This window comes from Podarcis liolepis (assembly GCF_965112155.1).
Source record: "Podarcis liolepis genome assembly, chromosome: 3".
Lineage (NCBI taxonomy): Eukaryota > Metazoa > Chordata > Lepidosauria > Squamata > Lacertidae > Podarcis > Podarcis liolepis.
Genome location: NC_139557.1, coordinates 89,996,696 through 90,014,878, shown reverse-complemented (window position 1 = coordinate 90,014,878; position 18,183 = coordinate 89,996,696). Strand labels below are relative to the sequence as shown.

At 44.4% G+C, this 18,183-nt stretch overlaps 1 protein-coding gene across 4 annotated transcripts in view; it reads right to left on the bottom strand.

Annotated features, from left to right (window-relative positions):
* PLB1 (phospholipase B1) overlaps positions 1–18,183 on the bottom strand; it is a 126,051-nt gene that overhangs the window by 9,710 nt on the left and 98,158 nt on the right. For all 4 annotated transcript variants that reach the window (XM_083497168.1, XM_083497170.1, XM_083497169.1 and 1 more), the window contains 9 exons: positions 17,537–17,604; positions 16,248–16,291; positions 14,604–14,703; positions 13,023–13,074; positions 9,138–9,218; positions 8,036–8,101; positions 5,253–5,347; positions 3,875–3,956; positions 1,562–1,660 (listed from right to left, as the gene is read on the bottom strand). In XM_083497168.1, the coding sequence (XP_083353294.1) occupies positions 1,562–1,660; positions 3,875–3,956; positions 5,253–5,347; positions 8,036–8,101; positions 9,138–9,218; positions 13,023–13,074; positions 14,604–14,703; positions 16,248–16,291; positions 17,537–17,604 (687 nt within the window). The remainder of the gene's footprint in view (positions 1–1,561; positions 1,661–3,874; positions 3,957–5,252; positions 5,348–8,035; positions 8,102–9,137; positions 9,219–13,022; positions 13,075–14,603; positions 14,704–16,247; positions 16,292–17,536; positions 17,605–18,183) is intronic.

Sequence of the window (18,183 nt, the reverse complement as noted above, 5' to 3'; positions counted from 1 at the left end):
CAAGGGTGTATAGAAACCAGTTAAGTAGGGCTTAGTCCATAGTTTCTTCTGCAGGAGAAGCTAAACCAGTTTCTTCAGACAAACTGCTTAGATACTCTTATATGCTTCTTCAGAAGTGGACTCTGGTGGTGGACTCCAGTCTACAGAAGCTTATACAGTAAATATAGTAATATTTATTGGGCCACACGACTCTTCATTGTTTTATCTGGTTAAGTAGCCTTGGGCCCCAATAAATTGGTGTGTGTGCACTTTTGAAATCTCCTTTCCCCCTTCATCTCTCAATGCCTGCAGCCGCGAGTGAAGACTAGCATGCAAAATGGTGTGCGGAATCACAGATTAATCACCAAAGCACTGCTTTCATAACATTTGCTGTCTCCTCAAATTTTAGAGGCCGTTCACATTTTCAGCTCTGATTCATCGGTTGATAGATTGTGTGGCGATGAGATGTTGAGATAGAGATGCATACAGGAAGCAGTCCTAAGACAATGTCAGTGCTGCAGCAATTTAAAAAAGTTACTTTCGATACGTGCCCACCTATCATTTCTCTGGACTTGGCACCAACCTTTTACACAGGTCTCCTTTCCCTTTCCCCCAAAGGCCTTTTCTGTTTTGAACTATTAGAGCAGGGATCAGCAAACTTTTTCAGCAGGGGAACGGTCCACTGTCCCTCAGACCATGTGGGGGGCCAGACTATCTTTTTTTAAAAAATAAAATAAACGAATTCCTATGCCCCACAAATAACCCAGAGATGCATTTTGAGTAAAAGGACACATTCTACTCATGTAAAAACACATGGATTCCTGGACCATCTGCGGGCTGGATTTAGAAGGTGATTGGGCTAGATCCGGCCCCCAGACCTTAGTTTGCCTACCCATGAATTAGAGGAATGATTTATTTGTTTCTGCTTGCCTGCCTGATTTGTGTGAATAGTCAGATGTGGACATGTGGCATGTATCATATCACTTATATGTGAAGAAGAAAAGAAGAGTTTGGATTTGATATCCCACTTTATCACCACCCGAAGGAGTCTCAAAGCGGCTAACATTCTCCTTTCCCTTCCTCCCCCACAACAAACACTCTGTGAGGTGAGTGGGGCTGAGAGACTTCAGAGAAGTGTGACTAGCCCAAGGTCACCCAGCAGCTGCAGGTGGAGGACCGGAGACACGAACCCGGTTCCCCAGATTACGAGTCTATCGCTCTTAACCACTACACCACACTGGCTCTCTCTCTTGTGAGTGACAAATGGCCTTTAGACACTCTGGGGTCTGGGTCTGGTGCCAGTTCTTGTATGCATTTTGAAAACCAGAAGTGGTCCAATTCATTTATTGATATATGTTCTGGGGGCCTGTAATCCTATCACTAGTATTGGCTCCCAATTGCCTCTAGGATGGTACACAGAGCCAGGATGGTGGGAACTGACTGTTCTATCTGTCTGTCTATTTTTCAGTTTCCCTTGCAACGCTACATGGTTGTAAGGATGATGTCAGCCTGTATATCTTGTCATCTAGAACAAATCCTGGAACACTGCTTTGAATGCTGCAGGTAGCAAATGGTGACTCACACTGTCTAGTGGCATGATGGTGTTTCGGAAAAACGGCTGCACAACAACGGCAAAATCCTCCCGTTCCGCATAGCTGTTGACCATCTTTGCGCTTCTCTCCTGTTTGGGAAGTACACAACGGCAAGGTCAGCGTTGACATGGGGACTCCCTTAGCTCTTTCCCCTCCAGTATACAAGTAATGATTAAGACCAGACGGACTAAAAGGGACGAGTGCCAAGTGCAGGGGTGGTGTCACAGGAGAAGAAGCGACAAAGTACAGTAAGGGCAACACAGCTACCCCGTTAAAGGTCACTGTGGAAATCACACTAGCTGAACTTATGTCCTGAGACAGTCAGATGGCAGGAATACCCGCTTCACAGAGCTCTTGCAACGATAAAGAAAAAAGAAGATACAGTGGTACCTCGGGTTACATACGCTTCAGGTTACAGACTCCTCTAACCCAGAAATAGTACCTCAAGTTAAGAACTTTGCTTCAGGATGAGAACAGAAATTGTGAGGCGGTGGCGCGGCGGCAGTGAGAGGCCCCATTAGCTGAAGTGGTGCTTCAGGTTAAGAACAGTTTCAGGTTAAGAACAGACCTCCGGAACAAATTAAGTATTTAACCTGAGGTACCACTGTAGACCCTTACAAATTATAGGGTAGGCTTAGAAACCAAACTTGCTATTATCGCCACCATTTCTCAAATCTCTATACTGATTCCCAGCAAGCCTCCTGAAGGAAATTAAGGCTATTAATGGCTATCAGCCACAATGGCTATGTACTACCCCCCCCCCCACACACATTGTCAGTATGAGTCTGAAATACTCCTGGAAATTACAAGGGAGGAGAGTGATGTTGCACTCAGGTCCTGTTTTCAGGCTTCCCACAGGGATCTGTTTGGCCACTGTAAGAACAGGATACTGAACTAGATAGGCCTTTTTGATTGAGCAGACTCTGTTATGTTCTTAATTTACAACAAAAAATCATTAAAATAATAAAGCTATCCTTATAAAACTACAAAACCGCAGCACTGTCAACGAGTAAAACAATCAAGAGAAATTAGTTGGCAGGGAGTAAAGCTGCTCCAGTTCAGCTCAGGAGCTGTCTCCAGCTTTAACCAGGAATGCCAGATGGCTCCCAAGAAAGAACTGCCCAGAAAAGAACTCCTAAAAATGGAAAAGCAGAGAGGCTGAGGCTGAGTTTCCCCGAGCTGGGATTCCCATTAGGAGGGCATGAGCATCAAGAAGGCTAAAAGACTTCACTGCTTCCCACTGTGCCTCAGACGGGGGGGGGGGGGACATATAACAGATAAACACACAACACAAATAAATACATAAGACAGAAGAGGTGAAGAAGAGGCAAGGATGAGTCACCAAGCTCCAGGCACAACGTGAAATGCAAGAGAGTGGATTTATGTGGGAAAACAGATGACATCACCAACGCCAGCTGAAACAAGCAATCACTCTCAGGTACTCTCAGCACCAAATCAAGCAGCGCAGAGCCTTCCTCTTCAGGGTTCCAGTCAGCTTTGCCATTTTCTCAGGGGAGGCTGGTCTGTTAGGCCCCACCAACTCTCAGCCTGCCTTCAGACAGCCCACCACATGTCCTGCATTCTCCCTTGCATCTAGTCCAGGGAGTGGCTTTTCCTGTCAGTTCCCTCCTCCTTCGTCTTCATGTTGCCCTTGTAAAAAAAACTCTACAGGGAGGAGGACAGAACAAAACTAGTTGGCTCGGCCTGTTGTTGACCCTGGCTCCACCTACTGATGGTCTCCCTCCTTTCTGCCCTACTAGTTCCCTTGGGCATCAGTCAACCACTGCATTTTCCACTCCACCCAACATCAAATACCCAGCCAACATTCTGTAGCATCTGAACACACTTGGTCCTCATTGGGCTGTTTCAGGTTCCTTCCCTTGGAGTGTGTGTGTGTGTGTGTGTGTAGTTCTGCAGACCTTGGGGTTTCTCCAAGCCTGCTGACACTTTTTTTTCTTCTTGTGGGTGATGCTGCTTTAGCTACATATGGATCCACACTCAGAGAATGAGTCCACTATTAATATGTAGGCTTGACTTCTACAGGAGGGGTGCAAGGATCTTGAGTGGGATTCAGCTAAGGAGTCTCGTCAGTGGAAGCTCTGCACGGAGATTGCTACTTGTGCACTGGTGCTTCCCTCACTCTCCCAAAATTGGATTGGGCGTGGGTTGGAAGAAACCCCTGGAAAAGTGTGGGGAGGGGAGAGGAGGGATCGTTCTGTCCGGCAAGCCAAAATGCTTGGGCTGGCAGAATGATCGGAAGAGCATGATGTTAAATTCAGAAAGAAAGGAAGTGCTTGCTTTACCTGAAAATCTCTGTTAATTCTTTTCATTTCCTGTAGTTCAGGGGAGTTTTCCTGGGGGTTTAGAAAACACGGGCAAAGGCTCCTGAAAGAGAGGGATGCTAAAATAAACACAGATCCTAGATAGCACAGAATCCTAGTCCAACCCCCTGCAATAGTGCAGGTAACAAAATGATTTGATTTAAAATAGCTTAGAAAGAATGTACAGTATTAGATTAGGGCATGGGAAATGTTGTTGGACTATGATTCCCATCATCCCTGACCATTGGCCATACTGGCTGTGGATACCAAAAGGAACCAGAGTCCAACAACATCTGGAGGCCCATGGGTTCACCACCCTTGTGATTATGTTTGTGGAACCAAAGAATACAAAAGCCTATGCCTTGGATTTTAAAAATACATTTCTTCCATGGCCTAATAACAGACACATCAGAATATGGTGCTTAAGCCTGTGGTCCTATATATATGCATACACACATGTGCACATGGCTTACCCAAAATAATTCTGGGAGCTGTAGTTTGCTAAGGGTCTGGGAATTGTAGCTCTCTTAGGCATAAGCTACAGTTTCCAGGATTCTTTCTCAAAGGCTGCTAAGGTGTTGTATAAATGTGCTTTAGATATATGATGTCGATGTGGCCTTAGGTTCTAATCCCACTGCTGCCCGGGACTTTTGCCTCGCTTGTTGGTTTACAGAAACCTCCCCCAGCCTGGAGCCCTCCAGAATTTTTGGATTGCAGCCCTAGCCAGCATTGACCATGATGGCAGGGGCTGATGGAAACTGTAGCCCAAAACATCTGGAGGGCACCAAGTTGGGGAAGGCTGGCCTAGAGGCATGATTCTTATTTGGGATATAAGAGCTCCTGGATTCTACAGTTTGGACCTTTGGATTCTGGTATTCCAAACCCTCTTTATAGTTGGGTAGAAAATGACACTGTCCAGATGGGAAAGACACCCACACTTCCATACAGTGGACAGGGATTTTTGTGACATGTTTAGCGCACACAAATGGACTCCAGGTTAACACACGTCTCAAATTGGCTTAACACAAGAGATCCAGCATCAGCCAGACTTTGTGAATCACTGTCTACCTTGTTATAAATATCCGTACAGAAAACAAGAAGCCCAAAGCTACTCTCTTAAATGGCTGCAGCTCTAATGGAAATCAATGAAGATTGCTCTCATGTGAGTAAAGGGAAAAACCAGACCCAATATCCTCATTATAATTAGAGCATCTGCTGCCTCACAGCTCCCAGGTCCAATAGCATCTTGCAGGGAACAGGTTTTTTTAAGCTCTTTGCGGTTGCTTTATGAATAACAAAAGTATAGATCGGCCCTAAAAATAGCATACAATACAGATTGCTGTGCGATCCGCTCACTTACGCCCCTGAAAGAACACATCCGGATGCTTCCCTTTCTATCTGACGCAGTCCAGTGAGTTCCATTATCTCCACCATGTTGACAAAAGCCCGAGGGAGCTGCAGGGATTACAGTAACCAGGTATATTGATGCACAGAGCAGAAGGCAGAGCCAAACAGCAACACAGAGAGGTTATGCACAGATCAGTAGTCGTGAGAGCATCTGGTTTTCATGCAATAGGAAAGGAAATGTACAGAAGGCCAGTGGCAATGAAAGAAAAATATTATGTTGGTGCGATAAACTTTATAGCTATAACTGCAGGCTGGCACCATTAGCCAGCTTGATGCAACGTCGAGCTAGATGTGCAATGGCGTTTGTGCAGTAATTGTTTATGGCAAGCAAAGAAATGTGCATGACTTTGCCACAAGCCTCTACCACAGGTGGGAAGTCAACAGCCTATAGACCACAGAAGTTCTGTGTGGTCCACCGGGAGTTGCTGTCACCTCTGCCACTAGTAAAATCACCTTGTGTCCTGTGTTTCCTTCAGACCACCAGACAGCTGTTTGGGAGGCTGCAAGGGGCATAATTTACAAGAAGTGGGGGTTTGGAGATGACCCTCCCTGTACACCTCCCCCCCCCCCGCAATGTAAATTATGCCATCCTCAACCCACTTAACAGCTGCTTGGCAGATGATAGTCTGCACCATCCTGCGTCCAAGGGGCCTTTTATCCCCCCTAAAAGTTGAGCTCTGAAAGCCTCTTCTGAGAGCAAGGACCACACTGGTGACAGCCACCTTTCCCTGATTTCAAAGGGTAGGTTTGCATATATTTGTTTGCATATATGTGTGAATGCCCAGACCGCTGGCATGTGGTCCACAAGCACTTACCCACTGCTGCTTGTGGGCCTCAGGGGCGAAAAAGGTTGCTCACCTTTGCTCCAAAACAGCCTTCTCTAACCTTGAACCCCTACAGATGCTTTGGACTACAACTCCCACGAGCCTTTGCCAGCTGCTATGGAACTAACCCTCAAGTGCCCTTCCTGAAGCGAGATTAGGTCGGCAGGCCTGGGAGACAGTGGTCTTTCAGTGGTGACCCCCAAACGGTGGCACTCCTCCTGTCGCGAAATAGGATTAGCGCACTTCTGGTTGTCTTAAAACAATATTTATGAAGGTGTAGATTAGGTGTCTGTTTTACTCTCTGTTGGGTGGCTGAAGTGGATGTCACCATTTAATTCTTCCTGCTTATCGTAGCATAGGGTTTTATCGTATGCCTTTAGCTTCTTTGATAAGACTTGCATGCCACCTTCGGAAACTGCTTCATTTTGACAGGCAGCAAACAGATTTATGAAATAAAAAATGAATAAAATACCCAGGAGACTCTGGGCCACCAATTTCAATAACTAGCTGAGGTTACTTAACCAGTGGAGGCTTTTCATTTGGGCAATGGGGCACTGCTGTGTCAACTTCAGCCTGCCCTCAGCCAGCCCCTACGTGCCTTGTCTGCTTACAACTAGTTCAGGGGGTGGGACTGCCTGGCAGCTTCCTTCCCCTTAGCCTCAGTGCTGCCCTTGTAGAACTCAGCACAAAGGAGGGGGGGTAGGGGTGACAAAAGTAGAATTAACTGCCTCTGCTTGCATTGGCACTAGTTCCACCTGCTGCCTTCTGCCCTCCCAGCCCCCACAGATGCAAATGGTTTTGTTTCTTTCATTCTAACTTTCCCCTTTCATTCGTTTTATCTTCATCCTTCATCTCAATAAAGCTTCATCATTGGAGAGCCAGGGCTTGGCTGCATACTTGTGGCAACCCATAGATCTTTATTCCAAACTTTGATGCTACATACTGTGCCCGAGGCAATGTAAGGGGAAAACAGAGCAACTTCACTCTGTAGCAACTTACGGTTAAGCTGGGAGTTGCCCCCTCCCAGACTGAAAATTAATCGGTGATTTTGCTCAGCATGAACCAACCTGGACCATGCAATCAACATCTGAAGCTCTTTTTCGTGTGCCCCTTCCATGAAAAGTCCAGAAGGCGCCATGGAGCAGCTCCCCATTTGTGGAATGTTCTACCCAGGGAGGCCTGTCTGGCACCTTCACTGCCTATCTTTATGCGCCAGGCAAAAAGTTTCCCTTATAACCAGGCCTTTAGCCATTAACTACATGTGGCTTTTTAGAAGTGGGTGAGATGTTTTTAATGTGTTGCTTTTCCTCCTTGGTATTAATGTATCTACATGGGGTGGGGAGGTTGTTTGCTTATAAAAGTTGCTTTGGGTTGTCCTGGCCAAAATAAAGTGACTAATAAATTTAAGAAAGAAAGAAAGAAAGAAAGAAAGAAAGAAAGAAAGAAAGAAAGAAAGAAGCTGGGAGTGTTGCAGACGCTAGGCAAGCTTGTTATCATGTTTGTCCACCCATCTCCTTTCCTCCTCTGCTGCACAAATATCCCTAAGTCAGGGCAAATATAGAATTGGGGAGGCTGGACAGTACATCCATAAGCACAGTAGACAAAGCTGCTGCCTGCTGTTGAGGCAGCAGCATCTACCTGCTGCAGAGGGCTTTAGGGGCTAGCTCCACGTTGAGAAAAGTGAAGAAAACCATACAAAATGCAACCACGTTCGCTATAGTAGAACCTCACCGCTTTCCTGGTCATTAGCTATCAAGGTCATTGGATTACCCTTCAAATATGACTGCACCAGTGCCAGCTATCTGAAAGAAGGTCCTGAATGAAACATGATCATGGAAACTCTGCGAGGGGTGAGAAATGTTTAAGTGCAGTTGCCAAGAACTCAGCCTTCTAGAGTGTCTTAAAGTCTTACCTCCTTGTAAAGGATATCAAGGGTGTCCTGGAGGTGTTCTACATATCTGTCCACTGAATAGGTCTCCTGAAGAAAATGAAACACTCAGTTATCCATTTTCAGTATTGCATGAAAAGTTGCAGATAAATCCATCCCCACACACCCAAAACCAGAGAGGTCTATGGAATAGCTTGACTTGAAGGAGACTGATATGAGGATATAATTTGTGCTAGCAAAGTCTTGATATATTTAGAAGGAAGTATTGCAGAATTGTTTCCCAGTTGCAGCATGCATTTGACTTACTCAGAACACATGGCGTTTGGACGCGATTCTTAAATTACCAGTCCAGCTGAATTAAAAACAAACAACTGATGCCTGAATCAGTTAATCAGGAAGAGCTGGATTGGGAGAGCTGGTTTCGATTCTCTGCGTCCAAACACTGGATGTAGACATAATTCAAGAGCTGAAATCAAGCCCACTATTTGCAACAAGATTTAAAATGCAGCTTCAAAACTTTCATCCAGAAATGTGAGGTTTTTTAAAAAAGGGGAATCACTCAGAATTTTGAATTCAAGTTCATAATCTTGAATGTTATAATTGGAATTCATATTGGTTTCTCATAAATGGGGAAAGGGGGCCTTTTAAAGTGGCACAACATTGTGAGGGCATAGTGGTGTACTGGTTTCACTCATTTTTATTGATGTCACAGGTAAACTTAATTCAGAATGGGACTGAGTCTTTCAAAAAATTGAATAGAATTCTCAGAAAAAGACTGGTATTCCCTCCTCCTCCAAATCTACCTCACTATGTCCCAACTCCCAATAAAAAAATGTGTCTCCAGAAGTATTTTGTATTTCCAAAATACTCCATTGTATTTCTGGGGCCACTGAGAACTATAGTTTTAATACTTATTAGCTTGGCACATGGATTATTATTACTATTCCCCCAATGGCTGGCTTAGTTGTTTTCCATTTGGATGGCAAACCTCTTTTTTGGAAGGTCACTAGAGCCAATCACCAGCTTTGAGGACTGGGGCTGCAATCAGGACAAAAATGCTCATTTCAAATAAAAAGTGACAGGAAATACTATCGTTTTCAAACCAAGCCAGCTACAGCTTTCATACCTTGTCTAAGCAATAGTTACAAAGGTCATTGCCTCCAATGAAAATGGTGACTAGCTTCCAGTCCTCCTGATAGTTGATGCTCTGGTGAGAAACAAAAACACTACAATATCAGAGTAGTTCACGGATGTTCAGAGGAGCAAAGAGAGTAATGAGTGATGTGACTTGCTCAGGATCCCATCGATTCCACTCTCCGGAACTGCTGGAATCGTCTCCCTGCTCACCTGCTGCGGAATTTTTACAGACATTGCTTGGGGCTGAAGAAAGTCAAGCCAAAGCACGTACACACTCAGTCCATCTCCACGGGAAAAGGCCATTTGAGAGTAAATTCACAATCCCATATTTCTCATGTCGCACATAGCAATTGCAATGGCATGCTATCCTCATTGTTTGAAATGCCACCATGCCTAGGCTGTCTTTGTCACAGCTTTTTTCAAGGGCATGAAAGTATTGCATGCCCAACGGAGGGTATTAGGTATTTGAGCTGAAGTTGTTGCATGACCATTACCACATGAAAGGGTTTGTCTAATGGGACAGATACTAGAGAATAGCAGCAATGTCTCTCTCCCTCCCCCCTCCCCCCTCTCTCTCACACACAGTCCCCCTTTGCTGTCTGAAATCCAAAGTCTTTCATTGGTGGGTCAGACTGAATAACGGAGAGGAGAGAGAGAGAGAGAGAAAGGGAATAAAAGCCAGGGGAGAAATTGGCAGCTGCCCTGGAGTGTGATCATCTAAGCTGCATCTGGGCTTCTGTGACACAGGAGGCTTTCTATTCCTAATGGACTTTGGAGCTGAGGGGTGTAACTGGGACCGCAAGCCCTTGGCACTTGTACAGAGGCAAGCATTAGAGACAAAGAACATTTTCCACAATGATGCACCGAATGCTAGTTGTTAGTAGCTGGAGTCACTGAGAATCCCTGACAGCGACACGTTACCAGGACTGTTGAAAAAAAAAAGGAAGGGAATGCCCAGAAGAGTGGAGATTTGGATAGAGAGAAGGAGCCCTCAGATAGGTGACTTCGCTGTGCTTAGCCAAGGCCGGCAGCTGCTTCAACCTACGTCATTGCCAGCCAACAATAGGGGCTGCTGAGAGCTGTAACTCAGTGGAAAACATTCTGTAACATGCAGTACAAAGAAAGGAATGGATGGTGGCTATTTTTAGAGCAGCAAGTTTACATAACAAGCATTGGTGAATGTGTCCTAAGGAAACCAAAGGCCTGGGAATCACAAACAGGGCTGAATTCTCGTCATTAATAGGATTTGTTTTCCTGGCCCTTGACTTCACTTCACGTTTGCTTCAAAGAGGTGCCTGGGGGTGTTTGACATCATTCCCTCTCTGATTTCAGAAGGCCAGGATCACGGTCCCTGAAACCTAGGAGCTGCTCTGACTTTTGCTTAAATGTCAGTGCTTCTACTCGGCTGGTATGTGTGTGTGTTTGTGTGTGTGTAAGAGAGAGAGAGAGAGAGAGAGAGAGCAGGAGAAATGCAGAGAGGAAATGGATTCTCCTTTCTGCTTATCACAGTATGCAGCTAATGCAGCTAATAAGAACTAAATGCAACTAATAAGAACAGAACAACTGACAGCAAACTCAGCCCTCACTAAGCACCTGTCACACAGGCCCGTGGTTTTTGTTTGTCTTCCAGCCCACACAAAACGATCCATCAATAGTTTAATGCCACTGGTTCCTCTTTCTTCCCTGCAATGGCTCGTCTCCCAAAGCCAAAATACTCAGGTTGGTAATGACACAGTTAATACACCCTGGTTGCATTTTCCCTCTGCATCTGAGCTCAGCCACCAAAAGCTAACCTCAATAACATAAAAAGGTTTTGCAATGCTTCCAAAAGACACTCGGGCAGACCTACAGGGAGAACAAGTTCCAGAAATGTGGGGCAGCCACTGAGAACACCTGTCTTCACATGCATTTCATGCCCTTCCTTGGCGCACAGATCATATTAAGAAGGTGTTTTCCGTCTATTCAAGAAGGTTTAATGCCACAGAAGGACAAAGGCAACCTCACAGGTATATTAAGCCCCTAACCAGAAAGGGCTTGCCTGGTCATAACCACTTAACTTGAATTGCACACAGATGGGGCACAAATGCACATGGTAAAAACATTTCCTCAATGTGCTCTTGGAAGCCGACTCTCCTCCAGAGGTGAGCCATCTCGTTTTGCATGTCTTGAAGCTACTGAACACTCATCACAGTACAGGTCTGCATTCTCTGCTCCACTGTTATTCCATTTACTTATTAAGCAAAAATGCATATACTGCTGGATTGTAAACAGGCAAACAACCCAAAGTTCATTGCAACAATATAAATCAAAATATTAACATTACATATATAGAGAGAGAGTTAAAACGGGTATTAAGATATTGTAAAAGATTAAAATCAACACTAGCTGCCTCAGGAGGCTTGCCTAAGCAAAATTGTTTTAAGCAGGCACCAAGAGGAAGACAGCGAAGGTTCCTGCCTGCCTGATGTCAACAGGCAGGGAGTTCCAAAGCACAGTTTGCTGCTGCACTGAAAGATGGATTTCTTACAAATGTGGAATGGGTGTTATGCGGTACCTGCAAAGGTGCCAGTTCCACAAATTGAAGCTGTCAGGTGGGTATATATGGGGTAAAGCGAATCCCACAAAAAAACAACAACACTCATCCCAAGTTGTTAAGGGCTCTAGATACTAATAGCAACAGCTTGAACATGGGCTGGTAGCAAATAGGCAACCAGTGGAGATAGCTGAGCAAAGGTGGCTTTAAAAGAATAATAAATTTAAAAGTCCACATGAAAATTCACCAGCATTTTGGTGCAAATTTCTCCTCCTAGACACATTTTTGTATGCAACTTTGCCTAATATACAGATTTCCCAAAGCTATTTCCCCTAATATACTGGATGTTTGTACACATTACTTGACTGAAGAACAAGATTGCAAAATGTGGAAAAGTGTGAATTTGGTAGGACGGATGCGTTCTGGTTCATTCTTTGGAAAGCGTGACTTAGGTAAGTTTGCCTGATGCCAACGCAATCAGATTTCTCTCCCATCCCTAGTGCCTTCCATTCATGTGGCAGGATGCCTGGATCCAGCCCCTGGCACTGCACTGAAGGCGTAACGGATGGGCTCAGAGGTGCCAACTTGAATAAAATATTGGGGGCGGGGTGGCGCAGGTAAGCCCTACCCTGCAAAATCAATCACAAGGCATGGTGCATGCACACCATTTGAATGGCAGTGCCCATCAATTTGGCGGGGGCAGCCTCCTCAAATATTTTATGGTGGGGGGGCAAAGCCCTCTTGGCTCCTAGGAGTTGGCTTCTATGGATGGGCTTTACTCTCATTCAGAGACTGCTTGATCCTGGTATTTTGTATTTGGACAGGAACCTCCCTTGTGTCACACCAGTTTGATCAGGGGATGGCTTTGTGTGACCTGAATCATGCAGCTTGGATCATTTTGCTGGACTCGTCATGAGCTACTTGCTCTGTGGGCATTTTGCAGCAGTGCTATATTCTCTGATTTTGGTACCATTGCAACATGGGTTGTATGTCTTGTGGTGGAGAAGATTTGGATCCCTGTCCTTGGGGCATGGCGGGACAGTTCACAAGGCTAAATATTGTAAGCATCAATATTTTAAAATAGCACAAATAGCGTAAGTTGGTTTAGGTGGCTAGAGGATGAAGCTTGTTCATGCCTACCCCCACTGCTTAAACACATATATTACAATACATTAACAAAGAGAGGATGACTGGTTTTTTTATATATATATATAATGACCCAACATCTTAAACACAACTATTGCATTCTTGCATTTGGCAATATTATGGGTATCTTCCTTACCCAGTGGTTTCTACAAGCTGCAACAATTTTCATTCATTTTCTGTAATGCAGATACTTACTGGGCTGTTTTTCATTAGTGCTACCAATCCCCTTGCTTGGGCTGGGAGATTCCTGTGGAAAGAGAAAAGGAGAGCATTCAAACATGGCAAGCTCAGTGGAGTCAACCAACAGAAAGAGCATCATTGCGGGACAGAACTAGGATCTGAGAGTCCTTGGTTGATGTTCACGCTGTGAACTAGAGAGTCATTTCTGATCAGTCACCAGCTGCCAAGTGGGATGAAACAAATGAGCAAAAAACACGCTCTCATGCAACCCATTTACTCTCATGAGCAATGTAGCTGAGGAACAACAAATATTGTGTCAGCTCTTCCATGAAACAAAACACTGCAGGTCACTATTTTTCTTTCAGAAAAATATGAGCCGTGATTTTGCATGAGTTCTCCATTTTAACATTGCGCTCTTCATGTAAGCAGACCACTTGCATGAGTCTTTTTCATTGCACTTGTCAATTGCCAGCATGTAATCAAAACTTACTCTCAGCTCTTGTGCAAAATTCAGGTAAGCTCTCTCTGATTCCCTACTGTTAAGTGTACATATGTATTTATTTATCCTGCACTTCCTCAAGGACCCCACGGTAGTGTGTACATGTTAACCCTACCTACATAGAGCTGCAATGTTTACAAATAAATTTCCTGTAAACATACATTTGCAATTATCTGTATTAATACATGTTTAAATGTGCAGTTTCTCTCAAAATACATATTTGAATGAGTGTTTTGATATCTTTAAGCTGCTGAGAGCTCTGTCACAACATCTGGGGAAGGGCAGAAATCTAGTGGAGAGCAAGATCAGGTAATGTCATCTCGGAATTTGCAAAGTCTGAGTTCCTCCAGGATCCTTAATTTAAGACTTGGAATTGGGAGGCTTCTCTCCCTCTCTCGCTTTATAAAATGCTACTTCACGACCAGTAAGAGCTGCACAAGGAAAGGAATGATCAAGAACAGCAAATGCAGTATAAGGCATTTAAAGCCAGGAATCATGGGAATTGTAGTTGACTTCTCACTGAGGCCACAATTCCCAGCACTCGCAACAAACTGCAGTTCCCAGGAATCTTGGAGGGGGGGGGATGTGCTTTAATAGTATGGTGTGTACACAGCCTAAGTTCCCTAAAAAAATGTCTGCACAGGTGACTACCACAAACTTCAAGACACCACCAGCCAACTTGCCTGCCAACCAGCTAGCATGCGAGCCAAACAGCAGAGAAGTTCAGATCGATTATTTTTGTTGAAGGATTGGCTCTGACAGAGTGCATTCGGAGCTAAAGCTCTAAATTTTCAAGGCCGCACTTGGAAGCTCTGCACTATTTCACAGCCGTGCCACCTCACCTCTAACTCCCTCTGCAGTTAATTTAGTGCTTGGCAAAAGGTGATCGATTGAGGACCTCAGAGGCTAGAGTTGCCAAATGTATTTAGACAGGTACAATATTGCAAAAAGATTTTATAGCAAGACTTTATCCTTGGATTCTTAACCAGATTTACACCCCAGAAGGGGATGAGGTGAAACGCAGGCAAAAACCCTCAGCTTTGGGGCAACAGTTTAGGCTTAACGCGGCAGTTTTTCCTTGTCCCAGTGTGTCTTACTGTGCGGTGGCTCCTCCTACTGCTACGTTGAATCCGGCCGCTTCGTTCTGGGTGCCAGTGGAGAAGCCAGAGAGGTTTGGATTAAACTTTTTCAAAATATCTGGCAGAGAAGGAAAAAAATGTAAGGTTTGGTGAGCAAGAGCCACACTGTGGTTGGGCTAATTCGGTTAGAACCACCTCACATTTTATGAATGCTCCTGAAAGTACAACCCGTTGACTAGCATAGGGGAAACTGTAGAAAAGAGAGCCAAGTCTTCTCCATCAAGTTTTTTTGGTTCTATTACCCTCAACAGAGCTGTTGTTGCAGTTCAAAATGTCTGCGCTGAACACTGGAAGTACCTTATGCAGAGTGAGACCAGCTGCTCATCTGGCTCAGGTGTGGGGGCCAAGCGAAGATTCTCCCCCAGGCCACACCCTCTCACCAGGGGGCTCTTTGGGTCTACCATGAGTTGAACTGAGTTGAATACCACCCACAGAAATTTATTTTGCATGGGAATAAGAGTGCAATTTGTTTTGTCTGAAGTGGACCCCCCACCAACACCACACAAACGTTTTGAAGTTACTGTAGCTCACTGAATTCAAATGGTAAAGGTAAAGGTACCCCTGACCGTTAGGTCCAGTCGTGGACGACTCTGGGGTTGAATTGGTAGGAAGCACTAATTTTCCTATACAAAGATTGGAAGAATATAGCATGTGAAGTGGTTTTAAGTAGGGATCCAATATCAGGGTTAGCCCAGGTGTTGTTGATTTTACTACCCTTGTCTTCTTATATGCTGAGCAGCAAAACAGCTCCATCTTCAATGCATCCTTCCCCAACCTGGTGCACTCCAAGCACATCCCTGCTGGCCAAGGATGATGGGAGCTGTAGTCCAAAGAAAGCATCTGGAAAGCACCAGGTTGCTGAGTTGACTGGGTTGTGAGGTTCTTATTTTTATTTTTAATCCCAGTAATTTAGCTATCACCCTATCATTCTCTATATGAGTAGATCAGCCTGCCAATTTACTGGACATCATCACTAACTGATTAGTATCTCCATTTTGCTTTAAGTCATGTACTGGGAAAGTGGAAATCTCAGGATGTACAGGCAAGGACTCTTTCTCAAAGCTATTTACACAAGTAAAGCACACAGCCCTGGAATTTTTACACCCAGGTGGCTGCCTGGTTTTCTTCTGTAGCTGTTCTTGCTCTGTTCAGTGTGTGATTTCTTAACAATCACTTTGATACAAGATCAGACAGGCTCTGACTGCGTTTGTATTTTGAGCAAGCACTGTGCTTGTGTGCTCCTCTCCTCTCAAGTAGGGCTTCATTCATTGTGTTCTGTTGGCATCAAACCAGTTTGCCCTGACATCCAAGCTGGCAAACGGTGGTTTCAGTCATCTCTCCAAATCAGGATTGCAACACAGAATGAAAACATGGGGGGCGGAGTGGTTGGCGGGATCACTCAAACAATGGTTTGCCAATCCGGACATCATCACAAACTATGGTTTCATTCAAGCGGCAAGTGAGCAATTAAGGCCCACACGTCAGAGGGGAAAGCATGTAAACACAGTGCTCATTCACAAAACTTCAAATTATGGCTTTGAGAGGATTAATATTGTCATGAACGTTCCTCTTTCACGCCATGGTATGTCAAAAGATACTCACTAGATAAGGTTGTGTGAGTCTCCAAGGTTTCATCACCTCCAGCACTAGAAAAAAGGGTAATACCAAATCGGTCACTGGAATTAACACTGTATCAAAGGGCATCTACCATCTGTCCGAGAAACACAGCTGTATTAGCAAGGAGTAGGGTAGAGATGAATTAGGAGCAAAAGTCCCTCAAAACTACAGAAACCTCCATGGGGGAAAAGCCATCCAGCCTTTAAGGATAAAAGGATAGGAACAAGTATGAATGAAGGGGAAGTTTTCAAATCAAGTAAAACAGGCCTGCAGCTAAAACAGATGTAAGCCTCTAGCAAGAACACACAGCTAAGAACTTAGAAATGCTCCCCTTTATGCTGATATATGTAGTACATATTGAGATCTGTCCTCCTTTAATCTGATCTTGCTGATAATAAACTAGATTTGTTAACATTTGTTCACTGAGAGGCCAGACTAGACTGTGTTGGTGCCCAATAGATATTTGGGGTTCTAAAGTTTTAGGAGAGTGTGTTAAATGTCAGGGCACACTTGCGCATTAAACCTTTTAGTGCAGTTCAGTGGTTGCACACGCATTTAGTTTTCCTTTCTATATAATCCCATATTGATCTGAGATCTAATAGAAGCAGATTACCCTGATTTCTTAAAAAGCAAGGTAGCCTCAAAATTCACCTTTCAGACATGTTCATTTATGTGCATTAATTGCATATGGGGCAAGATGACAAGTGAGCAATTGTCAGAAGTTTCCAGATAATGTGTGATAATTACCATCTTATTCTTCCACATTTTTGTGCAATAACAACCACTGTCTGACTTTAAATTTTTTTTTTAGTAAAATGTCCATTCTTGCACAAAAATCTGTGTAAGGAAGGAAATCTGCACCAGGTGACTGAGTTGAACAGGTCCAAATCAATGTACATAAGCATGAAGCAAGCTGTGTGTTGCTGTTTCATAACTCCATTGTGCCACTCCTAGTGGAAGCTTGTTCACTTGAGAGTAATCTCAAACCTTCATCAGTTCAGAAATTATTTGTTGAAGTACAGCTTGGGAAGAAGTGTAATATGCAGCCAGCAAGATTGCTTGATGGCAGCATATTCTTATAAGGGTACTAATAAGGCTTCTTGTTATTGGAAAAAGAACAGATTGCATGCCTGGGCATGAGGATATGCTCAGACATGTAATTGTCACATACACTTTCTGTTCTCATTTTCATCTATATAATGGCGCTCTTCAAAAAGGTGCATGAAATTCTTTACTCCAGCAGAATCTGGGATAAATTCTAGCAAATGCTGTACCTCCAGGAAATCCCCCTCCAAGCTGTGGTTAGATCATCCAAACCAGTTGATTTGGCTCCTACAGCAGCCTGTAAATGAAATATATATAACTTATATACATTGCAAGGGATGATATGACGAGAAAGGAGTGGAGTAGGAAAATCTCTGTTGTCTCTCCGAGGAGGAAAAGTTGAACATTTTAAAGATTGCTGTTGGTTTATGAGGCCATGAATAATGTTAAGCAGAATTAGCCAAGGGGCTCATGCAATCTGAAATATGAATCTCTCTCTCTCTCTCTCTCTCTCTCTCTCTCTCTCTCTCTCTCTCTCTGGAAATTGTAGCTCTCTGGGGGAAACTACAGTTCTCTTGTTTCTTTGGGGGAAGCCGTGGCTGGGATTCAATTAATGAGTCCCACTAGCGAAAGCCCGTGCAAGGACTTCTGCTAGCACATTGGGGCTTCCCCTTCTCCCACCCTCTGCAGCCCCCCAAAATTGGCTCAGTGTGTGGGGATAACCCCCAGAACAATGTGCAGGAGAGGAGAGAGGGAATCGTTCTGTCTGGCAAGCTGATGGAACAACTGTCATGGCATTCGGTTGAATGCACCTAACGTGCTTTAAATGTACGATGGCTAAACCCACTCCCAGGGTTCTTTTCATAATAGGCACCCT